A 20,302-nucleotide genomic window follows, 5' to 3' on the forward strand; every position below is an offset into this window, starting at 1 on the left:
ATATATATATATATATATATATATATATATATAGAAAAAAAGAAAAAAGAAAGAAAAAAAACCATAATTACGTAACTCTATAGTACCTTTCTCTTTCTTGGGGCCCCCAATTAATAAAAAAGTGAGAGGAGGGGGACAAGAGAGGCCCCCAATATCTTCAAATGCATTTCAAAGGTTCATCACCCAAACACCTGCATGTTCTCTTAAACAACGTCTCCCATCCCATACAAAACTTGCATTTAATGCTCTCCCTTCCCTCCACCATTACAAATACTTGCAAACCTAACACTCTACTCTCACCTCATTCAACCTATTTTCATCATCATTCTTCTTCTTCTCATTCTCATTCTCATTCAAACCATGTCTTCTCTTGATCTTCTTCTTCTTCTTCTCATTCTCCTATCATCATGTCTTTCTTTGCATGTATGTGATGCTCGCCATCTCCAACTTACCAAAAAGGAGAACCCAAAACAAGTCTACCATTTTAGCAAGGTTGGTCTTTGAACATGCATCTAGTTTCTACTATATTTCTTGTTCTTATAATTATAGGAAAATTTTCACTTACGGCATATGATTTTTCATCACTTTTACGATCATATTCTTAAACTTTTTTTAAAATGTTAATTTAGAATTACCATCTTTCAAAAGTTTACAATATCGATCATTCCGTCTAAATTCAACGAACGGAGGAAGTGAAATCACGTTCAAATTCAAAGTATTTTGTAATTTTATAAACATCTTAATTAAAGGTATTTGGGAGATTTCACTCATCAACCACGTTATGATTTAACGTTGAATTTTGACATAAGGGTAGTTGGCATAGCAAACTTCTAAAAGATGGTAATCCTAAATTAATATGTTTTAAAGTTTAATAGTATGATTGCAAAAGTGATGAAAGATCAAGAACGAGAAGTAAATTTTTCACATACAAATACAAATACTGTCTCCTGAAATTTATTTATTTGTATATTTTTAGTTCATTCAGCCAACACAATTGCATGATTATGGTCTTATTTAGTGAAAAAGAATTAGTTATTATATACCCAAACCCTTCAAGGGTAAATTTTTTTTTGGTCAAACAATAGTATAATATTTTTACATTTTTTCTCTTTCATAAATCATTAATAGTATCAATTTTATGGTTCATTGTACGTAGGAGGTAGAAGAAACAAAAGTTTTGGAGACAACAATCACATCAAGCTTGAGGCCTTCCACCTTAGAGGGGTGCATATCACAACACAAAAAAGTCATAAATGGCAAAAGAAACGACCATCACAATCGAGGTGGTGCTAACAAGCAGAAGAAGGATTCAAACTCAAAGCTTCTTTTCAAGAAACAAGAACTGCAGGCAAATGGGGCTCCTTCAGGTTCTCTTCAAATTGAGTCTTCTGTGTCGAGTTTTTGATATCTGTGCTATCATTTTAAAAATATTTGTCAATTTATAACTTTTATAGAATCATTTATAAAATTCAATCATACCAAATAAATAAAAATAAATTTTTGCAAATAATAATAATAATAATAATTATTATTATTATTGTTGTTGTTGATGGATTAATATTGACATATACAGTGGTCGGATTTGCAGGAAATGAGAATATGGTGTCATTTATCCAGAAAGAAGTGCAGGCTCCGATGAATATAAAGGTATATATATATATATATATATAACTTTTATATTGTGTATATTTAGCTAATATCAGACAAAAATCACGTCTAGCAGCTCGTTTTCTCATTATTTAAAACATATATTTTGCTTTTTGATTAGTTATTTTGTAGGCAAGCATTCTAGCTTATGTATTCTTTTTTTAGTCAATATTTCTCTCTCTTCTCTCTCTTGGTGGTTTAAGAAAACAATTAAAAAAAAATACTGAAAAATAATATTTAAAGAAAATAGAGAATGAAATAGAAAATTTTGTATTAAAAAAAAGACAGAATTTTCCTCCAAACTGGGTTGGAAGAAATTCCTCAAACCTATTCTATAAAAATGACACGTAGCCTCTACATGTGAGAAGCATATGCTTTTTTTAATTGTAAAGACAAAGTTGGAATAAATTTTATTTAAAAAACATGTGTTTCTCACATATAGATGACACGTGTCATTTTTATAGAATAGGTTAGAGGAATTTTCTCCAACCCAGTTTGGAGGAAAACTCTGTCCTTAAAAAAAGTAAGAAGTGCTACACATCCCAAATTTTCTTCCCAAAAGTTGGTTCCTAAATGATGTGTCACTATCCCATGAGTTGGTGACACATTTTTCAAAATAATAAATTTCATGAGATTGTGACATTTTGGAAACCAACTTTTGGGAAGAAAATTTGAGATATGTAGTAGCATTTCTCTAAAAAAAATAGTAGGTAAACTATAAAAGGATTTTTTATTTTATTTTATTTTATGGACAGATGTTGGAATCTCCTACAAACCAATCTCTAAAAAAGATGTGTTCTTTTAGTTTTTAAAAAAGAATGTGAAAAGTATATGCTATTAAAAAAATATGTATTTCTCACATGCTAATTAAAGACGCACGTCACTTTTAAAAGCATATTTATAATTTCCTACAAACCAATTTGTAAACATTTGAGTTTTTTTTTTTTTTTTTTTTTTTTTTTTTTTAGCTAAAAGAAATATCATTGCTCGAGATGTTGGATGGCAAATGGTATGCCACGCATTGATCCGTCCATGCATGCATCATAGGAGCCATAAAAATATGCAGAATATGTAGCAAAAGGAGTAAGACGTACGAGCTAGAAAATGGTGTCGCATATATATATATATATATATATATATATATATATATATATATATATATATTATGTTTGCATGAAAATGCATGCATGCTAGCTGTGATGACATGCAATGGTCTAACAAGGTATACATGCATGATTGTTGTGTAGGGAGTGCGGTCACTGCTGGGATCTGCGCAACACAATGCTGAAGAAACAGTTGATGATCATGTGAAGGAAACCGACGATGCGGAAGACATTGTTGTTATGGATTATGCTCAACCCCATCGGAAACCACCCATTCATAATGAAAAGCACTAGATTCATCTTTCTAATATATATTTCCCACATCTTCTAATTACTTTGTTTAAAGAAAAAAAAAAAAAAAAAGCTTTTTAGAATTTTGTTTCCAACAGTGTTTGAGGGTAATATATACATGAAGTACTAGTTATTACTTTCCTAAAATTTCCTGGTTTTCAATAAAAATTCGAGCCACAAAAAAAAAAAAAAAAAAAAGGACTTAAATGGGAATATATATATATATATATGAGCAAACTAAGAAGAATATGGCTAATTAATTGATGGATTATGGTTCCTTAATTATAAAATTTGTTTTGGTTTATGCTTTAATGTTAAATGTGAATGCAGATAAATTATGATTTGAATAAAGAGGAAACATAGGACATGGATGATTAGTTTCCATCGTTGTAAATAAGGTAGTTGGTATTCTTCTTAAATGAAGGAGGCCGTACGTTACTCCATTAAATGTTAGTTTGACTCTTGTTTTTCACTTGAATAAAAAGATGGGGGAATTCTATGAGATGAGAGAAATGAAGAAGAAAGAAGAAGTTGTTATGCAATGAAGCCTTCATCCCATATGTATATAGTGAGTGGGTCAACCTCCTCTCGAGTCTCAATAGGAGGTTGCATATTTTTCTGAAAAAAAAATAAAAATTAAAATAATAGAATATTATTAGAGGATCATATAAGCCTTTACAAAACATATGGATGAATGGTACTTTGTGGGATAAAACTTTGCTATGTCATTTTATTCATACAATGTTCATTCATAAGAAATTACATGTTTTTACTCAATAACAATTACGTGCATGTGAGATAGACTAAAACAGAATATGATAACAAAGACTATCTCTGGGATGCCTTAGAGATAGACTCTTTATTTCTTTAGGACTAACACCAACATAGGCTCCTTATTTAAGGGATAAGTCGATGTACTAAAAAATAAGAGAAAGAGGAGATGATTCTCATTGTTCTGTAGACTCCTATTCATGTAATAGTCTTTCCAGATATTCGTCCATATAGGAGTTGGTGATTGTACCCAAGGGGTTGGCCCAAGTGGTGGAGGCTTTGGTCTTAAGGTTTGCTCCCTTCAAGGTTCAAGGTTCAACACCTCATGGGTGCAAACAATTTCTTGGGGCCACACTCACTGGTGAAAAGCCAGTGATTTAACCAGTTCTGTGTAGAAAAACTTCCGAGGGTAGTGTACGGGACCAAAGTTTATTCTGTAAGGGTGGGTCCGAAGGGTCCTGCCTTAGAGAGGTTCCCCGACATAAAAAAAATTAAAAAAAAAAAGAAAAAAAAAAAGAAAAGAAAAGGAGTTGGTGATTGTAGTACAAGAGCATCAAGTAGGGGATGTCAAAATGTTTATAGTAAGGCTTTGTTTGTTTTTACCTAAAACATCTTTTGGAAAAGGTTTTTATTTTTATTTTTTTTGGTAGTATTTGGTTTGATCAAAAATCTTTGTCAAACATTCTCAGTTGAACAAGAAAACCTCTTGCACAAAATGTTTTTATTTTGTTTATTTTTTTTGTAAACCATTTTTCAAGTTTTAACTTCTCATTCTTGCATACATTCTCTCGCAATTCATTTTTTCACTGCCCACCAACTATCGCTGATTTTTTTGTACGAGATAAACGCCAAAAAATCTTTTCAGCAAATATCATTTTCCTGAAAAATAATTTCATTAACAATATTTCCCAGCAAAAATCATTTTAAGTCTAAACAAATGGATCCTGAATACATGTTAACTAACTAACCCCAACTTCTTAGTCCCCGACTCCCACCCTCAATCCACCCTTCTTTTGGGGCACTCAGCCGAACACCACATCACAGCTAGAACTTTTCATGGCCAAGTACTTAACCCTATTAAAAAGTCTTTTATATATATATATATATATATATATATATATGCCTCCTTCGTAGTTTGGGAGGGAAAGGAATTGATTCCTTCCTTTCCACATGTTGCATTCCATCCACGGTGGAGAATAAAAGTGGTAACCCGTTGGAGATGAAAAATAGCTAATATGAAGAGTTTACCTAATTTCCTGAAGATGCTCTCAAATCTTAATAGAGGGAAATTTTATATTTTTCTTTTTATTCAAAAAAAAAAAAAAAACATAAATAAAAAAAAGGGTGCAAATTGTAGTAACTAATTAGTTTACAAAGAGATTCTGAAAGTAATTTCAAAGCTCTCTACTCTTTAGAAAAGGGAAATAAAAACGAAACAAAACTTTGAAGGTTAAGAGGTGTGAGTCTCTAGGCCAAAACATAAAACACAGACCCAAGTGTTGGGCGAGAAAAAGGATGTATAAAAAACCATTTAAAGGGCTTTTAAGTCAATGTGTTATTATTGTGAAATAAAAAAGAATAATGCTTGAACTACATTTTTATTCCATAATTGTCCAATAATGCTAGTCCCAACTCTTATATTAGTCATGGAATAATTAATCCTAATTCTAAAAGATTATGGGTATGATTGATTTGATTTAATGGCAAATGGAGACACTGGCAGGACCGATGCAGAGGGAGGGAAATTGCCTACACTAAAATCCTTAAAAAAAAACAGATATTATTTTATATAAATAAAAAGATCTTGTCTTTCGAATTCAAAATAATGCATTAATAATTTTTTCTATATTTAGTTATCTCCTTTCCAACACACATAAAAATTATTAATTTATGTAAATCAAAGTGGTCCCTCCCTCTCCCAGTTCATAATAATGCCCTTCCCACTTGGATCAACTATTTTTTTTTTTTTTCCCCATCTCCAAAACACACGTTAAAAATTATATATATAACGGCCTCCTTCCAAAAAACACACATAAAATATTTAATCTTGGAATATTTGTTTAGAAAGTTCAAAAAAAAAAAAAAAAAATCAAAGTTGTATAGCCATTTGGATGATGCCACCTAAAAAGGTATCTAGCTTTCTTTTCTATTTGATCTCTTATTTCTTTTCCTTAAAAAATAAAAATAAAAAAAATAAAATAAAATAAAAAATAACTCACTACAATACCACAACATTTTCTTGTACAATTTTCTCTACACCCAAATTTTAGGAAAGAGTACACATATCCCCTCAAACAGTTATTTTATTATTAATGTCACCCCTAAACTACCAAAAAATAGCAATATTCTCCCTAGTGATAAAAATACCCTTTATAAAATTATTATTATTATTATTATTATTTTTCTGAAAAACCAAGGGGGGGCATTTTTTTCAATATCCACGCCCTTAATTTTTTTAATTTATTTCGTTTTTTAATTTTTAATTTTTAATTTTTTTTTGAATTTATAAAGATATTTTTATCTCATTAACAATTTGTAGGGTCATTTTTATCTTTTTCCAGCCTCGGGGATATTGGTTTTTTTTTTTTTTTTTTTTTTTTTTTTTTTTTGTAGTTTAAGGGGAACATCTACAATGAGATGATAGTTTGATGGGAGTATGAGTAGTTTTAATAATTGGAAAAGAAGTATGATGAAAACTAGGAAAAACTAGATATTATAATAACTTGTTTAAGGAATTATGACACAATTTCTTGAAAATTTTCAAATATGTTTTAAATTATTCATTTATTTTGTTACCTATATTATTTACCATTTTTTACAATTAATTTTGTTTCAGCTCTTTTAATTTAACCTTCCATCTCCATAACCAAATTCCTAGCTCCCCTACTGAACGGAGATAAAGATGAAAAACACTGAAAAAAACCCCTCTACTCTGATATGACTGCCTATTATAGTTGCTCTTCGGTACATTTAATTTGTATTGCAAATACCAGACGCTTTAATTTATCATATTCTTTTATCTTATTATATAGCAATGAAAATTTTGTTCACCTACCAAATTAATGGTTGAAGTTGATGCACAGTGTAGCAGTCTAGAAATCAAATGTCACCTAACTTTTCAATGCAAAGTGAATTCTAAACAAATTTATATAATCATTTCTAGGTACAGCTTTCATCATATTCCAAAAATTCAGGGAAAAAAAAAAATACAAATTTTCCACTCAAATTTAGCATCCCAGAAAATCAACTCTTCTTTCCAATAAGGAAAATTTTCTCTGGCTCCATAAATTACTAACATGTAAAAACCAATGGATTCTTACCAGGAATTGAAGAATGGCCTCCTTTCAGACTCCACAAGGGGGTGATTTTAGCTTTAATTGATTTGATAATGATTCATGTCAGGTAATCAAGCACCACTACATCTCACGATGAGAGGTTTAACAAAGTTGATAAATTCAGAGGTCCGGATCCCCAGCTTCAGATCAACCTCCCCACCACCCAACCAGAAGAAATCAGGATGAAGTTTTACAATTGCTTCATCCAAAATCACCTGAAATGAATTCAGTAGAATTTTAAACACTACCCCCTACAAAAAATGCATGATATCATGCTTTCTGATCGAGCGATATATTCTATTGTGGTCACAAAAATTGAACAATGTAATTTCGTTTCTATTCTTTCCTTTCTAATTTGTGATATGTTATTGTGCCTGTGTAACACAAGAGGTATTCATTTCATTGCCAACAAAAATTATTTGCAAACATGTAAGTGAGGTCTATTGCTGCCAGAGTAACTAGCAAGCTGAATCCTTTTAAACAACCCAAAAGTAGATGGAGCAGAGACTGGCAGAAAATCATTGATAGTCACCCAATACAATGGACCACCACCATATGTATTCCAAAATTTGCATGAAGGATCCTAGCCTTCACCTACTGGGATAGAAACAGAAATGATATATGGAACAGTGGACCTACCCAACAGCTGGCATGTTTGGAAGGATTTAAAACATAAAAAGAGGTCCTTTAAGATGACATACATATTGAACATGGAGAACACTCAATATTCCAACCAAAATATATTGGAATCCTGATTGAAAACACCAGCTGCATGGCTGTAGGCAAGCCCCGGCAATTAAACATAAAGGGCCAATGTGTTACTGCTACATCAAGCAGGAAAGGGCACTCTAAAAGTGCTGTCTGAAAAACAGGTGTCAAGTGCATGTGTAAATAAAAGAAGACCTTGTATACGCTTCAAAACATTAAGCATGTTGGAAGAGCCAGTGACCAATAAGTCTACACACAAGTTCCATCCTTATTCCCGTTCTGTTAGTTATGTTAGAATTTTGAACATATTGTCAATTACTGGCTTAGTGATGCAGAATATGAAGAATCCAGTAAGAGTGATGCAGAATATGAAGAATCCAGTAAGAGTGATGCAGAATATGAAGAATCCAGTAAATGGTAAAATATAAGTAGCAAATCGATCAAATCCAATGACATGAACAAGGACTCCCAACTGTCATATCTAGCTGGAATATCTATGGGATATGAGAACACTTCTCGAAATAATGGTACAGAGAGAGTGTTTTACCGGAATGTCTGTTTTCATGCCAATACATGTCACTGCATTGTGCTCATATCCAGTTAAATTTACTGACGTCTCCTCAGGAGCAAGCCTCACTGCATAATCATAAAAAAATAATTTCTATGTTTTTAGATAGAAAAGATTAAAAGGTAATAAATCATTACTTTGAACACCTCAGCTTTTACTAAAATCTGCCAATGAAAAACAAAATAAAATAAAATCCAACATTGATGCAAAAGTTAAAACATTTCTTCAATGCAGAAATGACAAAGCAACAATTCTAATAAAAGGAGAATACGACAAAAGAACAAACAGACATACACTAACAACAACAACAACAAAAAGCACAGAATATATGTTGAAATAGTCAATATAAGGTTACTCTATAAGTTTCTACAAGATTTTCTACCAGATTCAGCAATTTGTGCTTCATTCCAGATTCAAGAAAAAAAAAATATACGTGAAAGAAATGCAACAGGTTTTTTTTTTTTTTTTGATAAGTAATCAAATAAGCTTTATAAAAAGCATAGGCGCCCCCAAGCATACAGGAAGTACACAAAAAGGACACAAAGCACCCACAAAAACCCAACAACACTGAAAGCACAGGGACTACCAAACTAGCCCACAAGGACCTAAAGCGCACACCCGAAACCCACGAGGACACTCAACACTACTGCACGTGAGCCTTGCCTTTCCCTCGCCGCGCGGACGCTTTTGCATCACCATAGTTAATGGAGCTTTCTAAATTTAACAGCTCCCTCTTGCCTTTAGTCTTAGGCTGCCCCCAACCTTTACTTCCCAAAGAAAATCCTCTTTAATGGCATCGAGCAGCGCCCAGGTTGGATCCTCATCTTCATCACAATCCAACACCCGATCGAGGGGGTCGAGGGAAAAAGCATCCGAAGGGTAAGGGGAATCTCCATACTCCCCATCCCAAACCTCATCTCCCTGATCCTACACAACAAACTCCCCAGACGAACCAAAACCTACCAGCGACTTCTGTGATTGGATTAAGCCAGTCAACCTGACATCGACCGGAGTGCCTAAGGAGCAACCACCCAAATCTTCACCCACTCCAACTTCCTTGACAACCAGAGATGATGAAGTCACAACCGACACCTTGGGCGAGGGATGAGAAGCGTGCCTTGCAGGACTCGGTCCAAGGAACCCCCGCCAAAGAAAACCCTTATCAGTTTTTTCTTCCTCTCCAACAGAGACCACAATAGCTTCGAGAACCGAAGACTGCACCACGAGTTGTAACGCCCTTGCCCATTAGAGCTAAGTTTATTTACAAATTCTCTCAGATGTGCAAAGTATCATAAGGTTACCAGAGCAATTAACTAAATGTGGTAATAAATGTATGATAAAAATTTATTGAATGCGGAAGCGTTTGGTCTAAACAAAGAAAACTAACAACATAATTTAAAAATCCAAATAGCGAAGACTCCGTGCTAATGCACTTATTAAAAATAATAATAATAAAATAATAAAAAAAATAAAAAAACATATTTCATAACATGAGTCTATGGTCCTCCTAACTCCTCATTCCGGCCTTCTATTCCTTCAAGCTTATACCCTGAAAATAAAAATATAATAAGGATGAGCAAAAAATGCTCAGTAAGTAGAACCTCAAACCATAAAATAGTTGAGTTAAAAATCGTTTTTTAAAACACTGATTTTCTTCTATAAAATCTCCAAGACAAAAATATTTTTCTTTCAATAAAATGACAATTAATACTCATCTAATGAACAAAAATTATTACTTAATAAAGTTGTTCTCATAATAGGGCCCATATACACTGTTACCCCTGTGTATTAAGGTTGCGCGGCCTTTATGACTGTGGCAACACCTGTGGCCGCAGACATGTCTTCTAGGCTAGCCAATTAACTAAAGGTGCACTCAGCTTGGCAAAACTGATGGATCCCACTTTCTCAACATCCTTCAGTGGGTCGTGCTTCCATATCTAACGCCAATACTTTATTGCGTTTCTCTGAATTCTTGGGCCAAAATTACTCTCCTCCACACTCTTGCCCCATATTATAAAACTCTTTTCTTTTCCTTTACTTCTTTTCCCTTAAATGAACCTTGGGCAAGGTGTCGGAGGGTTTAACTTCTCTATACTTTCCAAAATTAATTCGGAATTACCTTCCATAATAAATCTCAATAAAAACGATATACCCTTAAAATTTCGAGTGACAATAAACAGCTTTTCTAATTTGAAAACTTCTTATACACATATTTAACGTGACATATAAATCTTTGTAAGCTTATAAATACATAACATAAGCATTTAATTAAAACAAGTAAAAAGTTTTACATAAAAAATTATGCAAATGAATAATTTTTATGATGCAATGGTTGCATTTAAGATCATTGCATAGGTAGAAGTGGAAGTCTAGAGGCACTAGGATTAGCCTTTAATTAACATAAGGCTAACATAGTTAAGTTTTATTAATTCAAGTGTGTGACAGTGCCAGTCTATCTTCCTAATAGCTTTAACGAGGTAAGGGGAAGTCCTTAACTCTTTCAAAGTATTATTCATTTGCATAATTTTTATGTAAAACTTCTACTTATCAAAAAAAAAATTATGTAAAACTTCTTACTTGTTTTATTTAAATGTTTATGCTATGATTAATTAAATGCTTATATTATGTATTTATAAGCATACAAAGATTTATATGTCACTTTAAATATTTGTATAAGTTTTCAAATTAGAAAAGTAGTTTATTGTCACTCGAAATTTAAGGGTATATCGTTTTTATTGAGGTTTATTATGAAAGGTAATTCCAAATTAATTTTGAAAAGTAACCAGAAGTTAAACCCTCCAACACCTTGCCCAAGGTTGAGTTAAGGGGAAAGAAGTAAAGGAAAAGAAAAGAGTTTCATAATATGGGGAAAAGTGGAGGAAAGTAACTTTTGGCCCAAGAATTCAAAGAAACGCAACACGTTACCGGCGCTAGAGACGAAAGTGCAACCCACTGAAGGACGTTGAGAAGGTGGGATCCATTAGTTTTGCCAAGCTGAATGCACCTTTAGTTAATCGGCTAGCCCAGAAGGCACGTTTGCGGCCACAGGTGCTGCACGATCATAAAAGTTGTGCAACCCTAGTACACAGGGGTAACAGTGTACATGTGCCCTATTGTGAGAACAACTTTATTAAGTAATGATTTTTGTCCATTAGATGAGTATTAATTGTTGTTCTATTGAAAGAAAAATATTTTTGTCTTGGGAGATTTTATAGAAGAAAAAAAAATCAGTGTTGTAGAAAACAATTTTTAACTCAACTATTCTATGGTTGAAGCTTACTGAGCATTTTTTCGCTCACCCTTATTATATTTTATTTTTAGGGTATAAGCATGAAGGAATAGAATGCCGGAATGAAGAGTTAGGAGGACCATAGAATCATGTCATGAAATATGTTTTTCTTTTATAATAAGTGCACTAGCACGGAGTCTTCGCTATTTGGATTTTTAAACTATGTTGTTAGTTTTCTTTGCTTAGACCAAACGTTTCCGCGTTCAATAAATTTTTATCATGCATTTATTACCACATTTAGTTAATTGCTCTGGTAACCTTATGATACTTTGCGCATCTGAGAGAATTTGTTAATAAACCTAGCTCTAATGGGCTGGAGCGTTACAGTTGGTATCAAGAATGGAGTTGGAGATGTGCCCTTCATGATAACAACACGTTTTAAAGCCGTGATGGTCATGAACCCATCAAAATTCCGCAGTTAAGCGTGCTTCTATGAAAGTAATACCAGGATAAGTAATCTCCTGGGAAGTCTGGTTTGGGGGAGCAAAAAATGGACAATATTGTATGTCAATGGATTGGGGTGTTACACGAGTTCTGCCGAAAAAGCCACATCCGAGACAAGAGTTGTAACACCGCACCCCGTTGAAACACAATGTTATCCACTTTTGGTTCCCCTAGACCAGATTTCATAGGAGATCACTAATCCTAGTACTACTCTTGCAGAAGCACACTTAACTATAGAATTCTGATGGGTTCATAACCATCACGGCTTTAAAATGCGTTGTTGTCATTAAGGGTGTGAGTATACATATAAGTACATCCTCATCTTCATACTTAGGTGATGTGGGACGTCACAATCACCTCCTCTTAGGACCCAGCATCCCTGCTGACCCTCATGGGATTAGCCCATTCTTGGCGTCCCATCGAATGCCTGCTAGCGACCCTCATGAGCTTGTGCACGCTCCCTCCATCTCAGGCTGAGTAATGGCTCTAATACCATAATTGTAACAACCCCCTTCCAATAGGAAGATGATATTACACATTTCTCATGAGGTTATAAACATTCCGTACACTAAAATATTAATAATCCATCATAAGACTTGAAGTTTAAATTTTAAGTTCTATTAGATGAGTTGTAATAGTATTGTGAGACTAATGGATTATTAATATTTTAGTTTACGGAATGTTTATAACCCTCATGAGAAATGTGTAACATCATCTTCCTACGGGAAGGGGGTGTTACAAGAGCTACCTTCACCACCACGGAAGACAAATCCGGGCAGACCAGAGAGTTTCGGCGCTCACTCTCCACTCCCGTAACCAGCCCTAAATCCGAAAATGGTCTAAGATTCGTGTCTTAAGTTGTAAGCCTAGTACCTAAAACCATAGAATCAAATACCTGGAAATCCACTGCCGACGGGACAGCCGCCACCGCGACCATCTCTGCACTGACCTAAGAAAGAATCTGGTCCAAACCCGAACCACAATCCAAAAAGGGGCCATATACTCCATCAAGACCCGAAGAAAGCCCATACATCGAATCCGCAATAGAGAGCCTAGACCCGACAGAAGATGGCTCAAACCTAGTAGAAACACCAATGGCTTTGGCCTTCTTGGAAAAGGGCTTGAGCCCAACCCGACCACAGCCAACCCTCATCCTAAAACCTTGAGAAACTTTGGGCTTCTGACCCAACCCAAAAACTTGGACCCCAACTGCACAGGCCCGAATCACTTCTAACCTAAAGCGCCCGAGTAACCTCTTCCATGAGCAAAGTCTACCCGATGTCTTCTTCCTTGGAGCGCCGCCACCTTGATCACGGGACTCACCCTTCAACGAGCCAACCTGCATCTTCAAATCCAGCAGACCAAGCGTCTTCTTCTCCAAATCAAAGCAGTTGACCGCCATTCTCAAATCCTTAGCTTCTTGACACCGTGCCACCGGGAGCAAATCCAAGCCTCTCAACTCTGCCTTCGAAACCTTCAACCCAGAAGCCTTGACAGGATGAATAGACGCCTCTCGCACCACTTCCGCGAAGGAAGGGATCTACTTGCCCAATGTGGATCTAACCCAAAAAGAACCCCCAAAAGGCATACCATTCACATCCTTACCCTTCAAGCCTCAGCATAGAGCAGAGACCCAGGCATGGTTTGTAAAAGACCCACCATCCTTCTCAACTCACCCACCACACGCCTTCAAACCCCGCCTTTCACGACCCCTCGAAAACCAAATACTTCCCGACCACCCATAGCATATTGCCACCTCCAAATACTGGTCGGCCTTATTGCAAACTCCTCTGACAAACAACGCCTTCTCATCCGCCCAAAATGACTTGACAAAATCCTCAGTCCCTGCCGTCTTCAACACCTCCGTCACCGTGGCCACCAGCCAAGTGGCACACTGGGAACCCAAACAGACAACCCCATTGAAGGCTTTTCTCCTCTCCTCCAACCAGAGCTCCAACATGCCATCCTTCACCGAAAAGAAGGCGGCTTTGGCTTCCAAGAAGAACCAGCACTCCATAACGAGCCTCTCGCATCAACCCCCAAAAGAAGACATTACGGAATCTTGAACCAGAAACTTCGATAAGATCGCGGCCAACCACACTCAAGACCCAAAACCAGACGAGGACGAAAAAATAAATGCCAGAGCAGAACCCTAACGGGAAGCGCCTACATGCGCCACCACTAGAGGAGAGAGAACGGAGCTTTTTTAAAATAAAATTGGTTAAATTCTACCAAAGTAATGCAACAGTTATGAGAAGAGTAATTATAAATAGAAAGAGAAGTACTTGGAAAGCTAAAAACTTTTTAAGTCAAGAACATATTGTCATGATATCTGTTGGATATGGTGTCCAAGGTATTCTCATTTTTTTGTAGGTTTTTTTAAGTACACTAATAGTGACATTTGTTGGTAACAACATACACTATGGCTGTTTCACTGCATTTCTGAACAATGAAAAAGGATTTGCAAAGCACATATATTTAGTAACTCTGGAACTTCTACGGAGTTTTTTTTTTTTTTTTTATCATCAAGTAAATGACAACTTACAGTTGAATTTCTTTTTAGCTATCTTGCCATCGTTGAGCGAATACAGAAAGTTTTTAACAGTTTCAGCATTGAATCGAGCAGTATACTGCAACAAATAAAATGTCCAAAATACTAGATAGTTTAGGTAGGTTGGAAGGCAGATTGTTACCAATTAGAGAGAGAGAGAGAGAAGCAAAGTACCTGAACAACAACAACATAATACTTTGAATTGTTTCGATCACTACAATCAATAACATTCGACTGGGCTTGAGTGTTAACCTGAAGGAAATTGATGAACTTTAAACCCAAGAAAACAAATAATTCATCATAACATGAACTCGTGACGTGATGCACAAGGAAAGCTGTGAGTTGAATGCAAAACTTTAGAAATATAGATCACTTTTGTCATCATGTAATCTACAGAGATACACATATCTCATATATTTTAACAATGAATAACATGAATTGCATTTAGAGGTATCTAACAATGCTCTGTATGGACAACACTGCATTTCGAAGAAGCAAGAATGCCAATGGTCGCAAAGTCCAATTGTTGCAAGTCTTAGATTCAATTTTAATAAATAATCAATGTGGCAAATTTTCCTAAGAAGTTTATGCTTACTTAAGCAACAAAAAAATTATTGCAATGTTCTTCAAGCGATAATGGAGAAAAAAAATACAGAGAAATTTATTGGAAACATCCCTATCCTAGAGCCCTTGTAGCAGGATTTTTTCCTAAGGGGCAACGATATTACTTCAAACTGTCAAATCTCGTGCTTCTCAACCAAACCATGCAATAATACTCATACTCTTTCAAGTTGTTAAGAAACTTAACAGAGTGCCAATTCCACTTTCAGTTTTTCTTTTTTTTTTTTGGATGAATAAGATTTTTCATTCCACACAAAAGAATACAACATCTTACCAACAGGAAACCCACTGAAACACAAACAAAACAACAACAAACAAATACTCCACAAAACTAATCTCAATCTTCTGAGGAAAGCCAAGGAATACAACCCCCACCCAGCCTAAACATCACAACTAAACAAACAAAACCTGCTACAATCAGAGCAGACAAATAAACTCTCCGCAACAAGATCCCAACAGCAATACAAAGACAAAGAGATACAAACCAAAACATCTAGAACCAGCCAGAAGCATCAACATCCAGCAGTAGCTTCCATCAGAACAAACCGAGAGAACAATCTCACCAGAACCTGCCAGCAGCAACAGACCTCCCATTCACACTGGAATATTGGAAGGAATTCCCCAATTAGCAAAAAGTTCATTGATTGTAGAGGCTCTAAATTTTCCTTTTGCATTCCCCATAATCCAAGTGCCTATTTCCCATTTAATCTGAATCTTAATCTGCTCTTCAGACCAAAGACTATTGCCAAACTTCAAACTATTTCTATGCCTCCATAAATTGTAAACTGTAGAAGCCTAGGCAATTTTGCAAATGACACCTAAGAGACTTTTGCCCCTCCAAACAGCAAGCCCTTCTCTCAAAACATCTTCACAGCCCACAGGGAAAGAATGAAAATTACATTTTTAGCATCACATTCTTCCAAATCCCTCTTGCTAAAACCACTTTGAATAGGTGGTCTCTACACTCGATGATATTTCAACAAAAATAACACCTCATATCACCAGCCACTCCCCATTTCATCAGCCTGTCACCCATACCAAGCCCATCAAGAATAGCCAACCACAAGAAAAAAAACAAGCTGAGGAATAAAAAAGGAAAACCAAACCAGCTTATACCATTCCACCTTGGCTTTTTTTTTAACCTTAAGGCTTCCTAGTATCCTTACATGAATACTTAGAAGTCTTTGAAGGCAGCAACAGAGGAGTGCCTCTTAACCTGAGATTAACCAGAAGCAACCTACTCTGAATGGACACCAAATCTTCCGACCTAGCTGGAAGCCAATGCCAATCTCTTCCCCTTATAACACTAGACAACTTGGCATCTATACTACTTCTAGAATCATAAATGACCAGTATCCATATTTGTCAAAAAGAATACCATCTGGATGACAATTGTCCTTCCAAAGAGATATAATAATACCATCACCAACTTGGAATTTGAGAAAATTCTTAGCCAAAACCCGTAGCTTAAGTATCTTTCTCCAACTCCAATTCGCATCTTGGGGAGCTTTGAGAAGCCACAAAATCTTCTCTTAATCAACATAGCCTTAGCCTAGGCCACCCAAAGAGACCCTAATCTAGAGAAGAGGGCCCAAATATGTCTCAAAATAGAAGTCTGATACCACTCCACCAGCTTTTTTATCCCCAAACCACCCTCACATTTCGGCCTACTCAGACAATCTCAAGAAAACCCTGGCTTTAGCTATACCAAGCTCACTCCCATTCCACAAAAACCTATTGAATCTCTTTTCAATAGCTTTAATTACTTTTTCTTTTATGAGGAGAAACTCCTCCAAGGTAGGGCTACTTGGTGTACCCACCCCTATCGACTAAACCTCAGATTCATGCAAAGTGTCCCCTCCACACGAATCAGGTAATACTCCAGCTTCACTGACGAGCTAGCTCGAACCTTAGACTTGATGGAAATGTCACCACAACCAAAGCTTTTACCACTTGAGCCAAAAATATTTGACCAAAAAACTTGAATGTTATACAAAACTGAAGAGTAATTGTAACCTACCTGCAAAGGATTGGTGTTTACACATTCAAGAATTAATCCTTCCCGAGATTTTCCCCAAAAGACTATCACACTCAGCCCTTGATAGCCTTGAAGAAATCAGAGGCACTCCCAGATTCCACTTCCAGTTGATTATACTCTATATATGCTTCTAGGAGCTTTTTCTTTAGACATTTTGATCATACCCCAACTTTCATAATTATTCACTAATATCTTAATGCTGCACACGCACAAACGCATGCACCCACGCAGACGAAAACAACAACAATGTGTGCACGCACACCCACCAGCTTGAACACAAACAAACATTACCTGGACTCTTCCTATAAGTCAAAACTAGAAAACCAAACCCTTCAATCCCCCAAAGCATAAGCCCATCGTCACATCCCACTCCCACTATGTGGGAAGTTATAGAATGTGATCATGTTTATTTTATACAAATAGAAGCCATATTAATATGTGTTATTTCTCAGAAGTGGGAAACGATTCTTACACTCAACTGGCTAAATTCAACTATAAAACATCTTTTACATGTTTAGCACTAAATTTATTTTGGATGAATGGGCGAATTTTATATCAACAATCAAACAACTACAAAACTCTCTTTAGTAGAAAGTAAAGAACAATGACACTATAAAAGTATCAACCCCTCCCATCCTCTCTATATATCTACCAGGCCAATAAAGTCATACACAAAACCAATTACACTAAAATAGCAGAATCTATACCCCAACTGCAACATAAAGCTATGTCTAGCACTAAATTTTCAGTCAAACGTACAACTTTTCAGGCCATTGCCAATTTCTGAAAAACTAATTTAGTATTATCACAATGTATTGACTTCAATTTCATCTAACAAGCAACAATTCCGTTTCTAAGCGTCCAAATTGATCAAAACCAGTCCTTCTTCATCTACTATTTTCGAGATAAAATTAAATAAATCTAGGGCTAAAGCTGAGGAAATGCAGTTCAATCGCAAATAGAAAACCGAAGAAAAATATGAGATAGGAGCAAGACAGATACCAGGACGATGCTTTTGCAGAGATGTTCGACCGAGGCGGCGCCGAGGGAGTCTCGTCGGGAGTCGAGGGGCCAGTCGTAGTAATCGGAGGGGACCTTCTTGAAGGAGAAGTCGTTTACGCCGTTCGTTCGGAGGATGGCAGAGAGGCGAGCTTCGGTGTCGCCGAATGCGTGAACAGGGACAGGGAGGGCAGTAGATAGGTCCTGGGGCGAGCAAGAGAGCTCTAGTTTTGATATACGTCGGAGGATCTGGGTTTGAACTCGCTCGACCTCTGCTAGCGCTTTCTCCATTGCGCGCCTCTCCGCCTCTCTCTCAGCGCGGTGTGTAGCTACTATGGTTTATAACTCTCTCTCTCTCTCTCTATATATATATATATATATATATATATATATATATATATATATACCTCGCATAATGAGTTAACATAAAATTAAAAACATAGTGATCAAGATCTAGGTTTGTCCAAAAAAACCTATACAAAAAACCTGTTCTTTGTAGAACATGACCAGCATCATATCAAGAATCCTTTGGATCTTATAAAGAATTATTTTCCTCCTTCATTTTATTTGACCCATCTAAATTTATTAATTTCTACATAGATATTTTACTCTAAACAGCATTAATTATCAAAAACTCAGTCCCAGACAAGTTTGATCCATAATAGAAAAGAATAATCTTTGATAAAATGTACATCACAAAGATCATTTCAGCAAAAGAATGGGGTAACCACCCATCTAATCTCAAGGTCCTACAAGGCCATCAAGTTCAATACAGCTACTTTGACTACATTGAAGCGTGGTCAAAAGTACTCATTTATCAAAATAATAATAACAGTCACTCTTAGTATCTTTGTTTTGATAATAACTTCAGCAGTCAACTCCCTATATGGTTCAACAGATGGTGGCAAAGTCATGGGCTTACTCTTGAGATTTTACCCCCAGAGCTTACAGATGCATTAAAGCAGTTATCTACAACCTACAGAGTTAATGAAGCAGAAAGTCAATTTATTTCCTTACTCCATATGGCAAAGAAATATAAAATCCACTGGCTCTTCAAATGAGATTATGCCATTGACCAAGGAATTCGCAAAAGAAACAGATATGTCCGCTGGTAGGACAAATTTAACATTCGGAAAATACTTTCCTCAAATATAGTAAGAATTCCCTTCTTTCACAACTCAAAGCCAATTTCTGGCAAACAGATCACATTTACAGATAGAAATTGCAAGCAGCTATGGCTCAAGTCCAATGTAAAGAAGACCTTAAAGATTTTTGCAAAAGCCTTCTCCTTAAAGCTAAAGGGATTGAGGACCAAGAACAAAGCCCAACTTCGTCCTCCTCTTGAACAAACCAAGTACATCCTATTTACCAAGAAGCCCAAGACCTTTATGATCTTGGTGAAGATTGAAGTCTGAAAAGCCTAAATACAGCGAAGCACTGTTCATCACCATTCCAAAATACAACAAGCACTGTTCATCACTGTTTTGGCAGTCATTACTATTTGTCAGCCATTATTGTTCAACATTGTTCAGCACTGTTCATCACTGTTCATTACTATTTATCATTGTTCACGTCGGCCAACATTGTTCATACTATTCATGGCGATAGGCACTGTTCACATCACTATTCATCACTGTTTATCCCGACAAACCATTGTTCATCTACAGTATTTAACTTTTATCTTTCTATTTATAGCACCCTCAGCTCATGTAAAACCAATTCGATTCTTCCGAACTTGAAAATACTCTTCTCTCTTCTCTCTCTCTGATCATCAGTAAAATCTCACAAGACGCATGTCAGAGTTTCATCCATGTCTTATAGAATGTTTTATTCAATGAAAGCTTTTTCAAGCTAATTTTACAGAATCATATTTTCATAAGTATTTATTTTCATATATCTTATTTTTATTATGTATATTCTTGAATTTATGGTTCCAA

General features: G+C 35.6%; 2 protein-coding genes across 2 annotated transcripts; one reads left to right on the top strand and one right to left on the bottom strand.

Moving 5' to 3' along the window:
• Window positions 1-360: 360 nt before the first annotated feature.
• On the top strand, window positions 361-3,044 carry RGF6 (root meristem growth factor). Its single transcript, XM_088514475.1, has 4 exons — window positions 361-492; window positions 1,157-1,367; window positions 1,589-1,647; window positions 2,895-3,044. The coding sequence occupies exons 1-4, from the start codon at window positions 361-363 to the stop codon at window positions 3,042-3,044; spliced, it is 552 nt and encodes a 183-aa protein (XP_088370601.1).
• Window positions 3,045-7,184: 4,140 nt separating this feature from the next.
• On the bottom strand, window positions 7,185-18,718 carry LOC132175697 (YbaK/aminoacyl-tRNA synthetase-associated domain-containing protein). Its single transcript, XM_059587719.2, has 5 exons — window positions 18,369-18,718; window positions 14,882-14,959; window positions 14,702-14,786; window positions 8,403-8,491; window positions 7,185-7,362 (listed from the first exon to the last, which is right to left on the bottom strand). Exons 1-5 carry the CDS (start codon window positions 18,654-18,656, stop codon window positions 7,219-7,221), a joined length of 684 nt encoding a protein of 227 aa, XP_059443702.1. The 5' UTR covers window positions 18,657-18,718; the 3' UTR covers window positions 7,185-7,218.
• Window positions 18,719-20,302: the final 1,584 nt, after the last annotated feature.

Source organism: Corylus avellana, chromosome 3 (assembly GCF_965113065.1).
Source record: "Corylus avellana chromosome 3, dhCorAvel1.hap1.2, whole genome shotgun sequence".
Taxonomy (NCBI): domain Eukaryota; kingdom Viridiplantae; phylum Streptophyta; class Magnoliopsida; order Fagales; family Betulaceae; genus Corylus; species Corylus avellana.

Bases quoted from the DNA above. Each gene is read 5' to 3' on its own strand.
- LOC132175697 (XM_059587719.2), bottom strand. From the start codon at position 18,656: ATGGAGAAAGCGCTAGCAGAGGTCGAGCGAGTTCAAACCCAGATCCTC. The intron at 14,960-18,368 runs GTATCTGTCTTG...AATTTCCTTCAG, and splicing joins TCTGCAAAAGCATCGTCCTG to GTTAACACTCAAGCCCAGTC. The intron at 7,363-8,402 runs GTAAAACACTCT...AATTCATTTCAG, and splicing joins GCATGAAAACAGACATTCCG to GTGATTTTGGATGAAGCAAT.
- RGF6 (XM_088514475.1), top strand. From the start codon at position 361: ATGTCTTCTCTTGATCTTCTTCTTCTTCTTCTCATTCTCCTATCATCA. The intron at 493-1,156 runs GTTGGTCTTTGA...CATTGTACGTAG, and splicing joins AAGTCTACCATTTTAGCAAG to GAGGTAGAAGAAACAAAAGT. The intron at 1,648-2,894 runs GTATATATATAT...ATTGTTGTGTAG, and splicing joins AGGCTCCGATGAATATAAAG to GGAGTGCGGTCACTGCTGGG.